This window comes from Stegodyphus dumicola, chromosome 6 (genome assembly GCF_044657685.1).
Source record: "Stegodyphus dumicola isolate Sdum_Otavi_A_Nest chromosome 6, ASM4465768v1".
Lineage (NCBI taxonomy): Eukaryota > Metazoa > Arthropoda > Arachnida > Araneae > Eresidae > Stegodyphus > Stegodyphus dumicola.
The window spans coordinates 145,240,666-145,257,754 of NC_140773.1; the positions used below are offsets into that span (position 1 = coordinate 145,240,666).

Below are 17,089 nucleotides of genomic sequence, written 5' to 3' on the forward strand. Positions count from 1 at the left end.
TTTAGGCTTCTGAGCAGCCCCACACCATGCACGAAATCCCATTAGATTCCCCAAAAGTCACTGTTTGGTGTGGTTTCACAGATAAATTCGTAATTGGGCCATTCTTTTTTGAGACCATCACTCCAACAGGACCCCAAACGTGCACCATAAATGCAAAAAGGTACCACGAAATGCTGCAAACATTTGTTATTCCACAACTTCAGCAAAGAAACCGTCTCCAACAGACAATCTTTATGGAGGATGGTGCTCCGCCACACATTAGTAATAAGGTAAAGCATCTGGTGCGCCAAAACTTCACTGATGATAGAGTCATAAGTTGCAGTTTTCCAGTTGCATATGGCCGCATCGTTCCCCTGCCCTCACGCCATGCGATTTTTGGCTCTGGGGTTATTTGAAATCTCAAGTTCATATTAGTGGAGTATCAAATTTCTCTATTCTAAAGGACAACATATCAAAGACAATGCGGAATATTCCTCGTGATATGTTACATAGGGCTGTGGAGAACGTTGTGCACAGAATACACAGTGTCATTTCTGAGAATGGTGCTCACATTGAATGTGATCTAATTCCTCACTGGGGAAGTTAATGGAGTAAATAAACATTAATATTTTAACTGTACGATTGTATGTCTTGATTAGTCTAAATACCAAGTTTGGTGCCATTTCGGCTATTAGATCGTGCTACAGGGCGCTCCAAACACTGTCACTTTAAAAAAGATCACCCTGTATTTTGCATCCAGTACTGTACAATAGATTTATAAAATCAAAATATATAACGATGAAAGCTGATACATGAAAAATTATGCAGGCAGCTGTGAGACTTGGTGTGAATTGCAGGACACACTGAGCACTGACTTTTCGAACGGGCATTGCGGTCTCGGGTGACACCCGAGACCTCGCCTGTCTGAGCGTCGGATGAGACTTGATGAAGGAGCTTGCTCCTACTTGGTCGTATCGGATGTAAAACTCTTTTGACTACAGTCTCGTACCAATTAAGAAGTCAATCAAGGGTGAGAGAGATGATGCTAAAAAAGGAGGGCCATAACCTCAGAATAACAGAAATGGTTTCAAAATTGCACTAAAATAACAATAAATTACTTGAAAATCATCTAAAATTAAATAATAAACACTGATGTTGATTAAACAATCAAGAGGCAAGTCACCAGCCACTCAAATGCTTCAATCAAAACCTGTTAAAACACCAACATTCCATTAAGTGATGCACTGACAAAATATATTACAGTATGAACAAATAGGTTCACTCTCAACTTTTAAAAGGTAAGGTTGTGTAATTTGCATGTGACCAATTTTAAGATGAGTTAAAATAACTATCTCCTTCCGATTTTTAGTGGTCTCCCTATACTCTACCTGTTTCCTAAGTTTGACACTTCTCAGCTCATTGAGATGATGATCATCCAAGAATAACTGCCATTTACTCAAGCTTCTCACCTTGATGACCATTCTGATATCTCTGTAGGGGGACAAGCCAATAAGGCAGTTCTTCAGAAGACATTGTTAAAAAATGCTTATTTTAATTTAAAGTCATGACACTGAAATTAATAAATGGCGCTTCAGTTCAAACAAAGAATGAACTTGAACTCAACACAGTTTCACTCATACAGGGTAAAGTATCTATGAAATAGACTGTTGAATGAGGAAAGATACTTAATACCATATAATACTTCAAGTTTCTTCATGAGGCCAAAGATCAACTATAATTCTGCAAGCATAGAAGCTAAAGGTTTGCAGATAGAGTTGATAGCAACTTTCAACTACTATTCCCTACAATAAAATTAAAATTTAACAGTTTGGCTAGATGGGTCAGAAAGCTCTACTTGGACTTTATTTATCCCTGCAAATAATTCTACAGAGTTTTAATGGGATTTTTAATATATTAAGGATATTTTGAGAGATCATAATAAACTACATCTGTAGCACAAAAATGCTTCAGAATGCTAATTATACCAACTACTCCATCTTTAAGCCTTGCATACAAACTATTTGTCATCTTCAAAGATTTATTATCGTTATTTTGTGTTTCTCTTTGTAAATGATGCACAAATGGCACAAAAATGCTCTAGTGATTCAAGTGCATCATCTTAACCAAAGGATCCATCCCTTCTGAATTAAAATACAACTGGAGCATCAAAGACCACCTGCCCCCAACATTTCTTAAACACAACCTTTATGATAGGCATTATGCAAATTATGACGCATTCATTACTTTGCATCATTTCAGTATAATACATAAATGAAACTCGTGATAAAATATCATGTTTCAGGACATTGGCACTATGTGACCCCACTCACTACACTACTTTCACTCACTACAGTTGTGAAATTTTGTGAATACCTGTTAGCAAGGCTCTCTTCCAAAGTATTTTTTGAGAAATATCAATGACACTAAGTTATCATTTGAATGCTTATTCAAAAGTCATTTATTGTGAATTTGCATTCATTAACTGCAATAATTCTTGCCTAGCTGTACAAGAGTTAGTTATCACAATGCCTTACATATGAAACCATTCTCATCTTTGGTAATATCTTTTAACCAAGTTCTTGTAATAATTGATGGTTGCCTGCAATATATACTTAAAAGATTCATCATATAGAAGCCCTTGACATGTGCACAAGATTATGACCTCTCTGTGCATTAAGCCCTTTGGAATAATCAGACATAATAATCTCTTTTCATTGTTGACATCTGTTGTTTAATTCCATTTTTCCATTTTCATCAACAAACAAAACATGTGCAATATACAACTCTTCAGCTTCATTCTATGAACTCTAAAGCACATGACAATATTTCTAAGGTGTTCTAAATTCTATAATGCATTTTACCATAATCAGAATTATGGCCTTTCACAAGAAAGGGTGACTAATTTTCTGCTTGCTAAGGACAACAGTTTAAAGTAATGAAAGAAAAAATAGAATACACGCTCTTTTATTTAAAAAAAATTCAACAGAAGTGTTAAAAACTAATTTTAACACATCCCAAACTAACATTTGTTTCAAAGAGAAACACTATGTATATCACAAGAGGCTTACACCAATATCTCTTCCTCAAAATGCACAGTTTTCACATAAAATTCAAAGCTTTAATTTGAAATTTAAAATTGCCATTCTTCTCTATTATGCAAAAATATTCAAACATAAATGAACTAAATACAGATAATCATAATTACTAATAATTTTCAAATAATTACTTTATCCTTGAAATTCTATTTGAAATATAACAATTTATATAAAATATAGTACTTTTCATACAACATTTATAATTTCATTAAAATCTTTAATCAAACCTGTGAAGAGCCTTGACAATATAATGAAGATTATTCATTCTAAATATTGCACGCAAGTACTGATCACTATAAGCTTCACTTTTATTTTGAAGAGTTACACTTAAAGCTGACAACACTCTTGCTGAAATAAAATAATAATAATAATAAGCAATAAAACATAAATACTAAATTAAAAAAACCATATTAAAGGAAAAATATTTTTGACATTTAAATGATACAATGTACAGAACAGCTTTGGTCAAATCAATATAAACAGCTTAAAATCAATGTTAACTTTTCTTGATAAATAAAATTTTTTGATTACTCAATCCCTGTCTCTTCAAATTTTGCTTACCGATATTCTGACTACTTTTCTTTCTTTATATTTGCATACTTTTTGCCCATTAGCACAAATATATTAAACTTTATTTTTAGGACCTCATCACCATGATTTAAGCATTTTCAGAAAAGATTTAAGCATTTTCAGATTGTAAAAATAATGAATTTGAATTACATCACACAGAGAAATTTTGCATATTAAAATGCACAAAAATTTTAAGCCTCCATTCAAATACGAATTTAAGCTTCAAGAAATACATAAAGTGCAAGTCATTTTCATTACTTATATTCCACAATAATTTACACAGAAATGCACGACATAAATTATGGTTCATTTATTTATTTTAAATCTTGTAACTTTTTCCTCCTTCATATTAGCTCATGATTAAAAGCAAACAAAGCTAAAAACAAAAATTTTAACATTACTGTAACCCTCTGCGTATGGTCTCATAATTTTGACATTTTGTTTTGCGCCTAGATGGTGCTACAGGCTTATATCATTGTAAGGGAGTACTATTTTTTCTTCATGGCCGAACACAATCGATACCGTTGCTTCTTTCATTCTTGGCAGGAACTGTCTTTGTCATTTATGCGGTAAGTGCAAAAATATTTATTTGCCAAGTTCCAGTGGCATTTTACCTGTGAATAAAAAACTAAACTATGTTGATTATGAAGACAGCAATAGTGACAGTGTACTTGAATATTCCATAATGTTGGGGAGTGATGATAATAATGAAAATTCATCAGGAAATCAATGCTTTGGAAGTGAAACCAAAACAGAAGACTCAATGATAACAATGATAGTGTAATTTGTAATGCTAGTATGTCGACGAAAATAAATATGAAAAATCCTCCTCCAGCTTCCCCTATATTCCCATTTTACGGTGATCCTAAAGTGTTAGCCAATATAACTGTTGATGATGAGACTTTAGAATTTTTTAGCTTCTTTGTAAATGAAGACTTACTCGATTTGGTAGTAATGAAACTAATAGATTTGTATCTCAACATCCTGCTAAGAAACCTAAACTTTCAAAGAAGTGTAAACCATAGCAGCCGATTAATGTTGATCAAATGATGTTATTTTTCACACTTTTACTTTTGCAAGAGACAGTAAAAAACCCAGATTATCATTGGTATTGGTTGAAAAGACAATCTATAAAAACACCAATATTTTTTCAAATAATGCCATGTGATCCTTGATTTCATTTCATTGATAACGAAAGTTATGACTCTTTAACACACCTTTACCCTAAGTTATGGAAAATTTACAATGCCACTGAACATATCAGGAAAAAGTTTTGGAAACATTCAATCCCGAAGAGCAGGTCAGTGCAGATGTATCCCTAATGCTTTATAAAGGTCGTTTGTCATGGAAACAGTATATTCCTTTAAAACGCTTTCGGTTTTGAATAAAGCTTTTCATGTTACGTGAAGTCTCATCAGGTTATATATGGAATTTTCTTTTGTGCGTGGGAAAAGGCATGTGTTTCATAGATGAATACTCAGCATATTCACAATCAACTGCTATTGTTCTTTAGTTAGTACACCAGTATCTGAACAAAGGATATATGTCTAACTGTCAATAATTATTATATGTCTCAATATTTGGCAGATATACTTGTTCTAAAGAAAATAGGCATATATGGAACACTTTGTAGTACTAGAAAGGACTTACCTCTAGGCTTTTCAAATGAAAAAGATGAAAAGGTTCAGTGCATTGCATATTAGCGTGGAAACGTTATAGTGCTAAAGTGCAATGATAAGAAAATAGTAAATATGCTTAGTTCTTCTCATGTTACGTCCCCTGTATCAATTTATTCAGGGATGGTAAAGGAAAAACTAAAGCCAAAAGTGATTTATGATTATAACTTTACAATGGGTGGTCTAGACAGATGCAATCAGGAAATATCGTACTACCCTAGTACCCAAAAACAACTTCATAAATATTACAAGAAAATATTTTTTTATATATAAGATCAAGCACTGCGGAATTCGTATATAATATAGAGAAAAATAACAATCTCAAAATCCCTTCTTGATTTCAAGCTAATCGTGATCGAGGAAATCTTTGACAAATACTCTTCTGCTATATGCTCATCAATACGGCCTAGTGATGATTGTATGAACTCTATTAGTCTTGTAGGGAGGCATTTTGCAAGCCACATACCACCAAATCCTATAAAAAAAGAACCTAGAAGCAATGTACTATGTGTTGCTCCAAAAAAGACAACAATGGGAAAAGAATACGTAAAGAGACTTGCATTTGGTGTGAAGAATGTAAAGTTGGATTATGTTTAGAGCCATGTTTCAAAGTTTATCACACTAAAAAAAAATTCTGTACAATAATAAGTAAGTAACATTATTAGCTGTACAAATTAGTTAGCGTGTATATTTATTAAAATCAAAAAGATTCTGTGAATTTTTATATTTTTATTTCATGCATGCTAAAATTGCATGAATCATCATACTGTATGTTTTTTTCAATTAAAAAACTATTAAAATTCCTGCATTATACTAATTTTGCTTATAAAGATATGACTAGTAATATATGAAGATAGAGAAAATAAAATAATAATAAAACCCCACCTTGTCTTTCAGAACCAGAATGTATCAAAATCGAGCAGTACATGGAGGATTAACAGACTAAAGATAGAAATTAGCTAAAAGAAAGTATATGTGTGCAGCCTGGTTCAAACTTAATCAACTTCCAATTAAAAAAAGATAAAATCAATACATTTAGTTTATACAGCTGTTTTATTCAGCAGTTATAAGCGACCACTTGTTAAACTTCAGGACACTTTTAATTTTCAAAATATTAAAACAACATCTCTTGTTTCAAGTACACTTCATTTCATTAAAACATTTTACCCTCAAACATGCACACTAAATTTTAATGCAACTCATGATCCCCTTTGGAGAATATTATTACAAAATACCTTCAATGCAATCCAATTTCCTATTTCTTTAGCTGAAATTTTAATTAAACAATAAATTCTTTCAAATCTTTATACTATTCTGAATATATAAGAATTCTTTTATTCTATTTTGAATATATTTAAGAGGTTTTAAACATATCAGCATATGCAAATCATTATTTTAAACTTGTTTCATGAAACTAGAGACTACTTACTTATATACTGAGCAAAGGATAATTTTCTTTTGTCTTTAGAAGTTGCAAATGAGGTGTCTTGCAATGTTAAAACACTTCCCAAAATATCTTGATAATCCTGAAGTTGTTCTAAAAGCATTATAGCCTAGAATTTTTAGACATATTTAAAATGTAAATAGTGTAACATAGACATTGCATAAAAATACAGACATATTTAATATAAAACAAACACAAATTAATTTATAAAATTCACTATCGTATATATTAAATTACTGCATTTACCTACATATGCCTCCATGTAACTTTCCCTTAGTTTTTTCCCGCATATGATTTAGAAACTTCTACTTTGTGGTAACAATGTAAACTATATGCACAAACAAGAAATTATTTTTGTAATTGAAAGTACTGAAACTGAGAAATCCTTTGAAATACATAACACAATAATATTAATGTGCCTTTATGTGTGCTTTTTAATGTGCCCTGTTTATCATGTAAGCCATCACTTTAAAAATTTTATATATTACCAACAAAATATGAAACCTGGCATTCTATAGAATACCTAGGCATTTTATGGTATGCTGAAAATTGGCCAACAGTCTAAACGACAAACCAACAAAGTATAAAATATATTTTAAATTTGTTTTAAATATCCATACATTAATTACATTCACACACAATCAATATTTAATACATCCATTCCATAATTTCACTCACTGTTTTCTTTAATAAGACAGGTATAAATTTTGTTTTGTACAATTTTAATTTTTCTTTATGTATTTTTTATAAAAAAAATTTTCATGACACTCTTTCATAATTCTTTTCAAAATAATATTTATATTTTTGAGGAATGCATGTCTTTTAAATAATAGTCTTATAACCTTTTTTCATACTTTTCCTGGAAAGTACATAATAATTTTCGTTTTTCAAATTATGCCTAAAAATGCCTAGGTATTCTATAGAATGTCGGCGTTTCATACATTGTCAGTAATACATACACCATGCATTTTTCATCTTCTACTTTTCAAGTGGTAAAATTAGTAGTAGGAAAAGAGGGATAAATATGCGAGTAAATATTTATACATTTTCATAAATTATTGTACATTAACTTACATTACTAGTCAGCTGGTGCACTGTTCCATCTTTTGGCATTTTAGTATCAGGATCATTTTTTATACTTTCTATAAATTCTTCAAGAGTTTTGCTAATCTGAAATTATATAAAAACTTACATATTTTAAAAGAAAAACAAACTAACCTTTAACATGAATGCTAACATTCTTTAATGCTTTGATTCAACAAGTCATGGAGGCAGAACAAACAGTACATTCTAAGTTGGTACTGTTCATTAGATCTAATATTACTATAAAGATTGAAAGAGAAGTAAAACGCATGTAGATCTGATCATAAATCAATTTGAACATACAAATAAATAACAAATAGCAAAATACATATAATATTGATAAAAACCTGAAAGATTATTAAGCTTCTTAATGCATCAAGAGGATAAATTGAAATGCCCAAAAGCAAGAGAAATCTCATATACTGATCAATGTACCACACATTTTGGAATTTATTTCTGGTTTGGAATATAGCTAACAAATAATGCAATAACTTCATAAAAAATCTGCATGCATAACAATTCTTTATCTTGAAAAACTACTAGTAAGAAAAGAAAATAATAAATATTTAATTGAAAAATCCTACACTTAAAAGCCTGCAAAGAACTGAATTAAAAGCAATCAGTATAAAAAGAAATTATTTTTTAAATAGGTTTTTTATCTCAGGAAAATTGTATACAGCAATTAATTTAGGAAAGTGAAAAAAATTTAGGCCTGAGATGTAAATTATTCTTCTAAAGTGCTTTTATAGCTGGAAAAGTGTAAAAACTGGAGTAACTATTTAAAATAAAAAATATTCAAAAAGTAATAAGAATAAAAACTATTAGTTATCCTGTGTTTAATGTTTCAAACATAAGGTTAACAGTTATTTTCAAGGGGTTAGTATTTAAAACATTAAACCTGGATGATTAATCCGATAATTGATTGTTCTTGCATGCAAATTAATATTTCTATTCTTATAATGTCAAGAACTATCCTGACATGCCATTCGTTACACTATGAATTATAAGTACAGAATATAAGTAAATTTTAAAATCAACCTAAAATTAATTGTAAAAAATAGAAAAACAAAGTTCACTGAAAGAAATATCTAGAAAAACTGTACACAAATACATTCGAAAATGTTATTCTTTTGTTTAATTATGAAAACGTACAAATTACTCTTAATATTACAATTAAGAAACAGTTGACTCGAAAACGTGATTATCTAAACTCTTAACTCTATAATTTTCGAAAAAAGAAATTTACATTAAAATAATAAATGTATATGTATAAAAAATTTATACATATACATCCTTTAAATATATTTCAAAATGCTTTGAATATAATTAATCTAGCAAAGACAATATTTTGCCCACAACAGAAGACTTTTAAACTAAATTTATTTAATCAAAGAAAAGCTCATGGAGAATGATGATTTAGTAAATCAGATGCACATGGGATTACATATATTCAAGAGATATGAAACAAAATATATATAAATATTGTTTTATGTATAAATTTTCATACTAAAAGAAAAAGGAAAAAGCCTGAAAGGATTCAAATTTTAACACTGTACCAGACAGTTTGCTAAGGTTTTTTTATACTCTCATTGAGCTTGCAATTTATCTAGCTGGTCTTGGATTCATTCATGTAGACATAACCATTTTCACCTTTTCAACTAAATTTACTCTTAACTTTTTAACATAATTATTAAACATCACTTTCTTTGCACTTATGGCATATAAAATTCAATAACAAAACCACAACAACTTTTAAAAAAATCATATTTTTAGAATACCTGATACAGCACAAAGTGTTGCCATACACTTTTTAGCCCAGACGATCTATTATTCTTGACACTCACTTATAACGCTTTTAATCCAGCTCAATTAATTTCAGTGATATTTACTAAAATAGATAAAGAATTGAGTTTGATGCTTTTAAATTTTTTAGTTTATTGAACAATAATAGGCAAATTAAATTTAACAGAAAAATTGAATTTGCCAAATGCAACAAATTAGAGCAATGGAGTTAAAAATATTTTATATCAGAAAACTAGAATTCCTGATAAAGCATTAAATGTTGACATTTTATATATATATATATATATATATATATATATTGTTTCAATGACACAAATATATCATCCCCTTGCCTTGGCAAGCATTGCTTCAGCACAGAACATAAGACATTTAGTGTATCATCCACAACTATTTTTCTGAGTGTTGTCATTTAGAAAATTATAAGATGTTTAATTTTCCTTTAGAATTTACTTAAGCAGTAATTGCTTAAAAAGCAGAGTTATTTAAAATTAATAAATGCATTTCTTAAGAATTTAGAACTTTATTGTATTATTTAATAATATATTTAACAGATATAAATTATTATATATGTAATTATTTGTTACTACAACATTGTTTATTGCAATAACTAAAACATGTTTCTGATGTCTGCAGTGCTAGTACAGAATCACCTGGCATTTCTGATTACATAAAAATTTAATATTACAAAATTTCTGCAGTTCTTACACGAAATAAAAACACCATTAAATTCATTAAACAAGAGTTAAAAAATGCTACATGGTAAATAAGCAAACTTACTGTTGCTTGAACAGTAATGATAAAACTTCTTAATTTATCATATAATGAGGAAGAACAACCCTGCAAGATAGAAAAATATATTAAAACACTTTTCCAGAAAACAGCACCAAAATATAATTATGAAAAAAAGAGTAATTTTAAATTATGGTTTAAATGTACCTGAAATAATTTTTCAAAATCTGTTTTAATGGTCATAAAATGACGAAGAATCGGGAAAAGATTTAAAGCAGCAGAAAATTCATGCCGTGCTACACTTTTCTTCACTTTGCTAACAATCAACTAAAATTTAACATAAAAAATAAAATTATAAATAAATCATGTACAAATATTCTATAATAAATTTTTACATCAGTAATCTATATTACTCAATTTTATTAACATTAAATTTACATTTCATAATACTTAACGAATTTATTAATTTCATATTTAAATCACTTGCTTTAGAAAATCACAAAAGTATATGCAAATTATATGATCACTTATTATAACTGAAAGTATATATATATATATATATATTATTTTAGGAATAAAATGCAAATTTCAGTTAAGTTAAATTAAATTCAAAACTTTCAAACTTGGATTATACAATTATTACAAATATTAAGCCCAATAAACAAGCATACAATTACAAGATTTTGTAATAGTTTGCTAAAAGAAATACCTCTCCTTCAGACACAAGGTTTTCCATTGCTGGAGTCACTACTCTCTCAAATACAAGTTTCCTATTACTGTCTGGAATTATTCCATTCATCAAGTTTAATTCAATCTGAAATATAATAAATCAACAGTAGAATCATCTAAAGAGAGATGTACAAAATGCAAGAATGTACAAAATGTAATTGTACTGTTCGCATGTCAAAGCACAATTCTTATATGCACATACATAACATTTATCTTTTTTTTTTTTTTTTTTTTTTTTTTTTTTTTAACCTCCTAGCAAATACAAGGTGATTTTTGTTTAAATAATATATCTAAAAGTAAACGGGAGAAAAAAATGACAGCTGTACCCTCCCACCCCAAAAAACACTCATCAAAGAGTTTATCGAAATACCGGGTTGAAATAATTAAACTGACAGTGCTCACAGTGTTCTGTAGCGCGATCTATTTGTGAGAATGACCCCACATTTTGTAGGAAGATTAAACAAGACGGAGGACGAAGGATTCCGCGAAAAAACAAATTAGTTCCAAAAGTCACCACTAGGGGAATATTTGGCACTGTTTAATAGAAAATAGAGTGTTAACAAATGCAAATCAATACAGAAATTACCTTTTATTTTGAATTCAAATAAGGTTCAATGTGGCTGCCATTTTTGTGGTCCACATATTGCATTCTGTGCACAGTATGCACAACAGCAGAAAGTAACATGTCTGAAGGAATCTCCCATACAGTGTGTGATATGTTATCCTTCAACGTAGCCAGGTCCTGGACCACTCCTTGGTAGGATTTGGACTTAAGGTAACCCCATAGCCAGGAGTCGCATGGGGTAAGACCAGGCGACCAAGGTGGCTATGCAGTTGGAAAGTAGCGGCTAATGACTCTTTCTATTGTGAATTTCTGTCGTAGCATCTGTTGCACCCGTACAGCAACGTGTGGAGGGACTCCATCTTGCATGAAAATGATTTTCCCCCAGGCATTGTCTTTGCTGAAATGTAGAAATGACAAAGCTGTTCAACATGTGGTGATATTTCTCTCCGGTAACAGAACAGGTTTCTGGTCCTGTCGGAGTAATGTTCTCATAGAAGAATGGACCTATGATAAATTTCGCTGTGAACCCACACCAAACAGTTACCTTTGAAGAATGTAAGGGAATTGCTGTGACTGCATGTGGTGATTTGTCATCCCAAATTCGGCAGTTCTGGGTATTCACAGTTCCATTCAGGTAAAAGTGGGTGGCATCTCCCCATAAGATTTTCCATGGCTAAGCATCATCCACCTCCATTCTGGCAAGAAAGGTGAGAGCAAAAGTCAATCACTTATCATGGTCATACAGTAACTCCTGTACACGGCTGATCTTGTACGGATAGAAGTTGATAATCTTTCATAAGATTTTCCATACTGTACTGTAAGGTATATCCATATTTCGAGCTACTCCACGAGCGCTAGAGGTAGCAGCAATATTTTTTGGTCCTCTGTAGACAATCGCCGTGGCAACTGCTTTGAATGTATCCTGTGGTAAAGGTTTTCGTCCTCTGCCTGACTGAACCTTCAGAGAACCTGTTTTCTTAAATGTCGCAACCATTGCTTTTAGCCCATTAACTGACACAGGACCGTTACCTTTATGCATTTTTTTGTGCGTTCTAAAAGCACGAAGAGCGTCTGATGCGTTGCACTGGTTGAGGTAAAAGAATTTGACCAGTAACGCAGGCTCGACTAAAGAAGGAGACATTGCATGTAAACTTTCAATCCGATTGATTCGAAATGTAACACATTGCCTTTTAAAACCCAAACAGCTGGCACTGTGCGAATGGATGTAACGTGAAATTTGAATAAAGAACTTCTGCTCAGCGTACGTGATATTGCAGATCACTAGACTTTATCGGTGTTTATGTAGATTTTACACTTTTTAAAAGTGTTGCCATATTGCACATGAACTAAATCAGAAAATGTGCATAATAAAAGGTAATTTTATTCCGTATTAATTTGCATTTGTTAACACTCTATTTTCTATTACACAGCACCAAATATTCCCCTAGTGGTGACTTTTGGAACTTATTTGTTCGCGGAATCCTTCGTCCCCCGTCTTGTTTAATCTTCCTACAAAATGTGGCGTCATTCTCGCAAATAGATCACGCTACACAACAGTGTGAGCACTGTCAGTTTAATTATGGCCACCCGGTATATGATAAGTTATATTATGATAAGTTTACCTGCATTAACTTTAAGAGTCCACTAACAGATGTCATAAATGCCATTATGTCATTTTCAGGAATTTCTTCTTTTGGCTCAGGTAAAAGGGAAGACTGAAACCTGTGTCCTAAATACATATAAAATAAAGAATATCAAATTTTAATTTTCACATTTGAGCGAAGAGACCAAACATCAATAAAATGTCATGGAAAATTTATGCCATAGTACAGATACAATGGTACTTTCAGATTATCTACACCCCCACAAAAAATTGTAAACTCATTGGTAACTTTCTGAACTGGCAAAGAACACTTGTTTGGCTACCTTAAATATACATATATACTGTTCTGTTCATAACTACTGAAAAGTAGCATTTCATAGCATTGTTTCAGAGCATATTTCCATGTTTTTTCCATGGCTGAAAATTAATAAACCTGCGAAAAGAAACAGACTGCCAATGAGTATCTGGAAATCAGTGATAAAGATACTTTCTAGTAACTTTCCTCCAAGGTTACAATTTTCGAAATGCCGCGTTGTGTTGTAGTTGAAATGTGTAGCAAGAAACAAAGAAGTTTATAATTATTTACATACAAATATGTATCTTTTCTCTATGCTTCATACAAAAATATAATATATAAAAGAAAGAGAATATGTTGTCATTATTTATTCTCTCAAGTGTCTCTTGTAAAGTTTTCATGTATTTCTTTCTAGTTTAAATTAAAATTAAGTCATTTAGTCGTTACTTTAATATATTACAATTATTTGAATAAAATCAATCTGAAAATTTTAATATTTAGCAGTCAATATGTTTGAATTGCAAATTGTGATCAATTAAGTTTTTGCAGATACCAATGTTTAGATTTCAGGCAAAAAATGAATATAAATTTGAATTTCTTTCTTTGTCGTTTTTACATGCATGTTTTGAATTTTTTTTTTTTTTTTTTTTTTTAAATTTAGCTAAAAAAAAGTGTTTTGTTATACGTATGTATGCATATATATATATATATTTGTGTCCCGTCAGCTCCTTTCAGATCATACATTTTGTTCACGAGAAATTTGCACTTGATGCTTCGCTTAGGGGTTTCTAATGGTGTCAATATTAACCCTCTGAGGGTGAATAAAATTTTACAGGAATTTAGTAATGATCAAGGGGTCAACTGAGGATAAACAGCTAAATATGCACCAGCAATTAAGTGGCATAATCAAGGTCTCATTGATTACAAGAAACAAATTATTAATAAAAATTGATAATCAATTGTTTATTGATATAATGTTATAACATGTAGTAAGAAAGTTACTATATAAAATAGAAAATTTTCCCTCTTCTTACCTAGTAGAAGCAGGGATCTGATCCTTGTATATGGTACATATGGATTTGGTAACTGGTGATATGTTGGAAGAGTTCAAATGCATCACTTTGATGCTGGCGACAATTTCCAAAATTATGCCAACTGTATACTAAGATTTTACCAAAGCATACTGTATACTAAGATTTTACCAAAGCAGGCTTTAGTCAAGTCTAAGTCTAATTAAGCATAAAACAAGTAACAGGTTAAATACTTTTTTGAAGATGATTTAAGAATTAAACTAAATAGGTTTATGCCAATTCTTAAAAACATTTTGTTTCTAAAAATATGTTTATATTTGTAAAATTAAAAATAAAAATAATACAAAAAACAATAAAACATGAATGAAATAAACCATATTCTTTTTCCAAAACTTTTGTTCATATTTTTAGTATAATTGCTATCTTTAAGTTATTTATGTGCAATTAATTTATTATGATTATGTTTTATGCTACATATTGTAAAGAAAAGGGGGGTCAATGAAGAAAATCATTCTTTTAGCATGGGTTGATGCAAGAAATTTGTTGCAACTCCTTGGTATAGATAATTAGAAAATAATCTTTAAGTAAAGACTATAGTATAGACTAGGTATTAGGAGATAGTATTTTATACTTATTTATTTCCTAACATAAACATGAAGTATAGAACAAGCAAAAGAACATTTATAAATACAAAAACGTAAGTGATGCCATTCACAAAAAGGGTAATGTTATTTTTAATAGTTCACTGGCTTTGCCGCAACATCCTCCTCACCCTGGTCAACCTCCAGGGGGATGACCAGCTGCACAGGTCGGGTAATGGTATGTCCATTGGTGCGCAGAACACAAGTACGGACTCTTTTGTCGCGGCCAAGGATTAGCTCCTCAACACGGGCCTTCTTCCAGGTGTGGCGAGGTCTAACATCTTCTTGTAGTAGGTCCCATTTCCATTTCCGTATTCATTTCAATGTATTTCAATGTCCCATTTCCGTATTTTATTTGTTTCAGATGGATTCCGCACTTGATGAAATGTACGCAAGTCCATCAAATATTCCTTTTGCCATCTTTTCCAAAAGGAGTCCATAAAATGTTGACGATTTTTCCACATATGATTTAAATTTGTTTCAGGATTTGTGGGGCTGGAAGGAATAGTGGTTAATTTCTTTCCTATGAGGAAGTGCGAGGGTGTTAAAGCTTCCTCAGAGTCATCTTTTATTCCATATTCGTGGACAATCGGTCTACTGTTAAGAGCGGCTTCAATATCACATAATACAGTGATCAAACCAGCGTCATCCAAAAGAGCCTTACCTAATGTTTTCCGAAGGCATCGCTTAATTGAGCCAATCATTCTTTCCCACCATCCTCCCCACCAAGCTGCTTGGGGGGGCGATGAATGTCCATTTGATGTTGTGGTGGGCATAAAACTGTTGTGCCTTCGCAGAGGATATAGTATCCTACAATAACTTCAGCTCTTTGTCCGCAGCGCAGAAAAAGTTGTGGCATTATCAGTGTACACTGTATGAGGAAGTGAACGTCTAGAGACAAAACGTTGTAATGCAAGTAGGAAGACATCAGTACGCAGATCGGAAACTAATTCTAAGTGGATAGCTCGAGTTGTAGCACATGTGAAGATGACAATATAGGCTTTTGTAACGAAGTTATTATTTTTTACGTAGAAAGGTCCAGCAAAATCAATTCCAGTAGTTTCGAAAGGAGATGACTTTTGAATTCGCTCAGCTGGTAGTGGAGCTTCTATCTGTTCACTTCCCTTTTGTTTAAGTACTTTACATGGAAGGCAAGTCTTTATCACTTTTTTAATGGCTTGTCTTGCTCTTAATATCCAATATTCTGAACGAAGCTGAGAAAGTACAATCCGAACACCGAGATGATGCATTCGTAAATGTGTTTGGCATATCAGTAGGCTTGTAAAAGGATGAGAACCTTCCAATAATATGGGATGTTTTTCAGCATGAGATAAATCAGAAAATTGTAGTCGACCACCAAGAAGTATAATATTGTTCTTGAAGAAAGGGTTAAATTGTTTTATCCTTGATTTCTTAGGGAGTGATTTTCCTGTCAACAGAGCTTCATATTCTGAAGGAAAGGATTCTTTCTGAACGGTCTGTATCCAATAAATACGAGCTTGATTCAGTTCTGTGGCATGTAACTCACCCGCTAACTTTTTTTGTTTCCTATAGTTGTGAATAAAGCGAAGAATCCAAGATGTTACACGTGACAAACGAACGTAAGAACTGTAGTTTCCAGCCTTTATGATTGGTTGAGTAGATACGATGTGAAGGGTCTGAACTTTTTCTTTCTTTGCCTCGAAGTTATGACTGTAATCTTGAGAAATAGTATCAGAATGAGGCCAATATTCTAGAGATTTGACTAACCATGGAGGGCCGTTCCACCAAATTTTCAGGTTTTTTAGTGTTGATGGTGAAACACCTCGAGAAAGTTTGTCAGCTGGATTGTCTTTGCCAGGGCAGT

At 31.4% G+C, this 17,089-nt stretch overlaps 1 protein-coding gene and 1 pseudogene across 3 annotated transcripts in view; one reads left to right on the top strand and one right to left on the bottom strand.

The window, feature by feature from the left end:
- Exo70 (exocyst complex component 7) overlaps positions 1-17,089 on the bottom strand; it is an 89,501-nt gene that overhangs the window by 12,471 nt on the left and 59,941 nt on the right. For all 3 annotated transcript variants that reach the window (XM_085818960.1, XM_085818961.1, XM_085818959.1), the window contains exons 11-17: positions 13,296-13,402; positions 11,089-11,193; positions 10,587-10,706; positions 10,428-10,487; positions 7,839-7,934; positions 6,750-6,873; positions 3,302-3,422 (exon numbers count right to left, since the gene is read on the bottom strand). In XM_085818960.1, coding sequence (XP_085675086.1) covers positions 3,302-3,422; positions 6,750-6,873; positions 7,839-7,934; positions 10,428-10,487; positions 10,587-10,706; positions 11,089-11,193; positions 13,296-13,402 — 733 coding nt within the window. The remainder of the gene's footprint in view (positions 1-3,301; positions 3,423-6,749; positions 6,874-7,838; positions 7,935-10,427; positions 10,488-10,586; positions 10,707-11,088; positions 11,194-13,295; positions 13,403-17,089) is intronic.
- On the top strand, positions 767-913 carry LOC146996857 (5.8S ribosomal RNA; annotated as a pseudogene).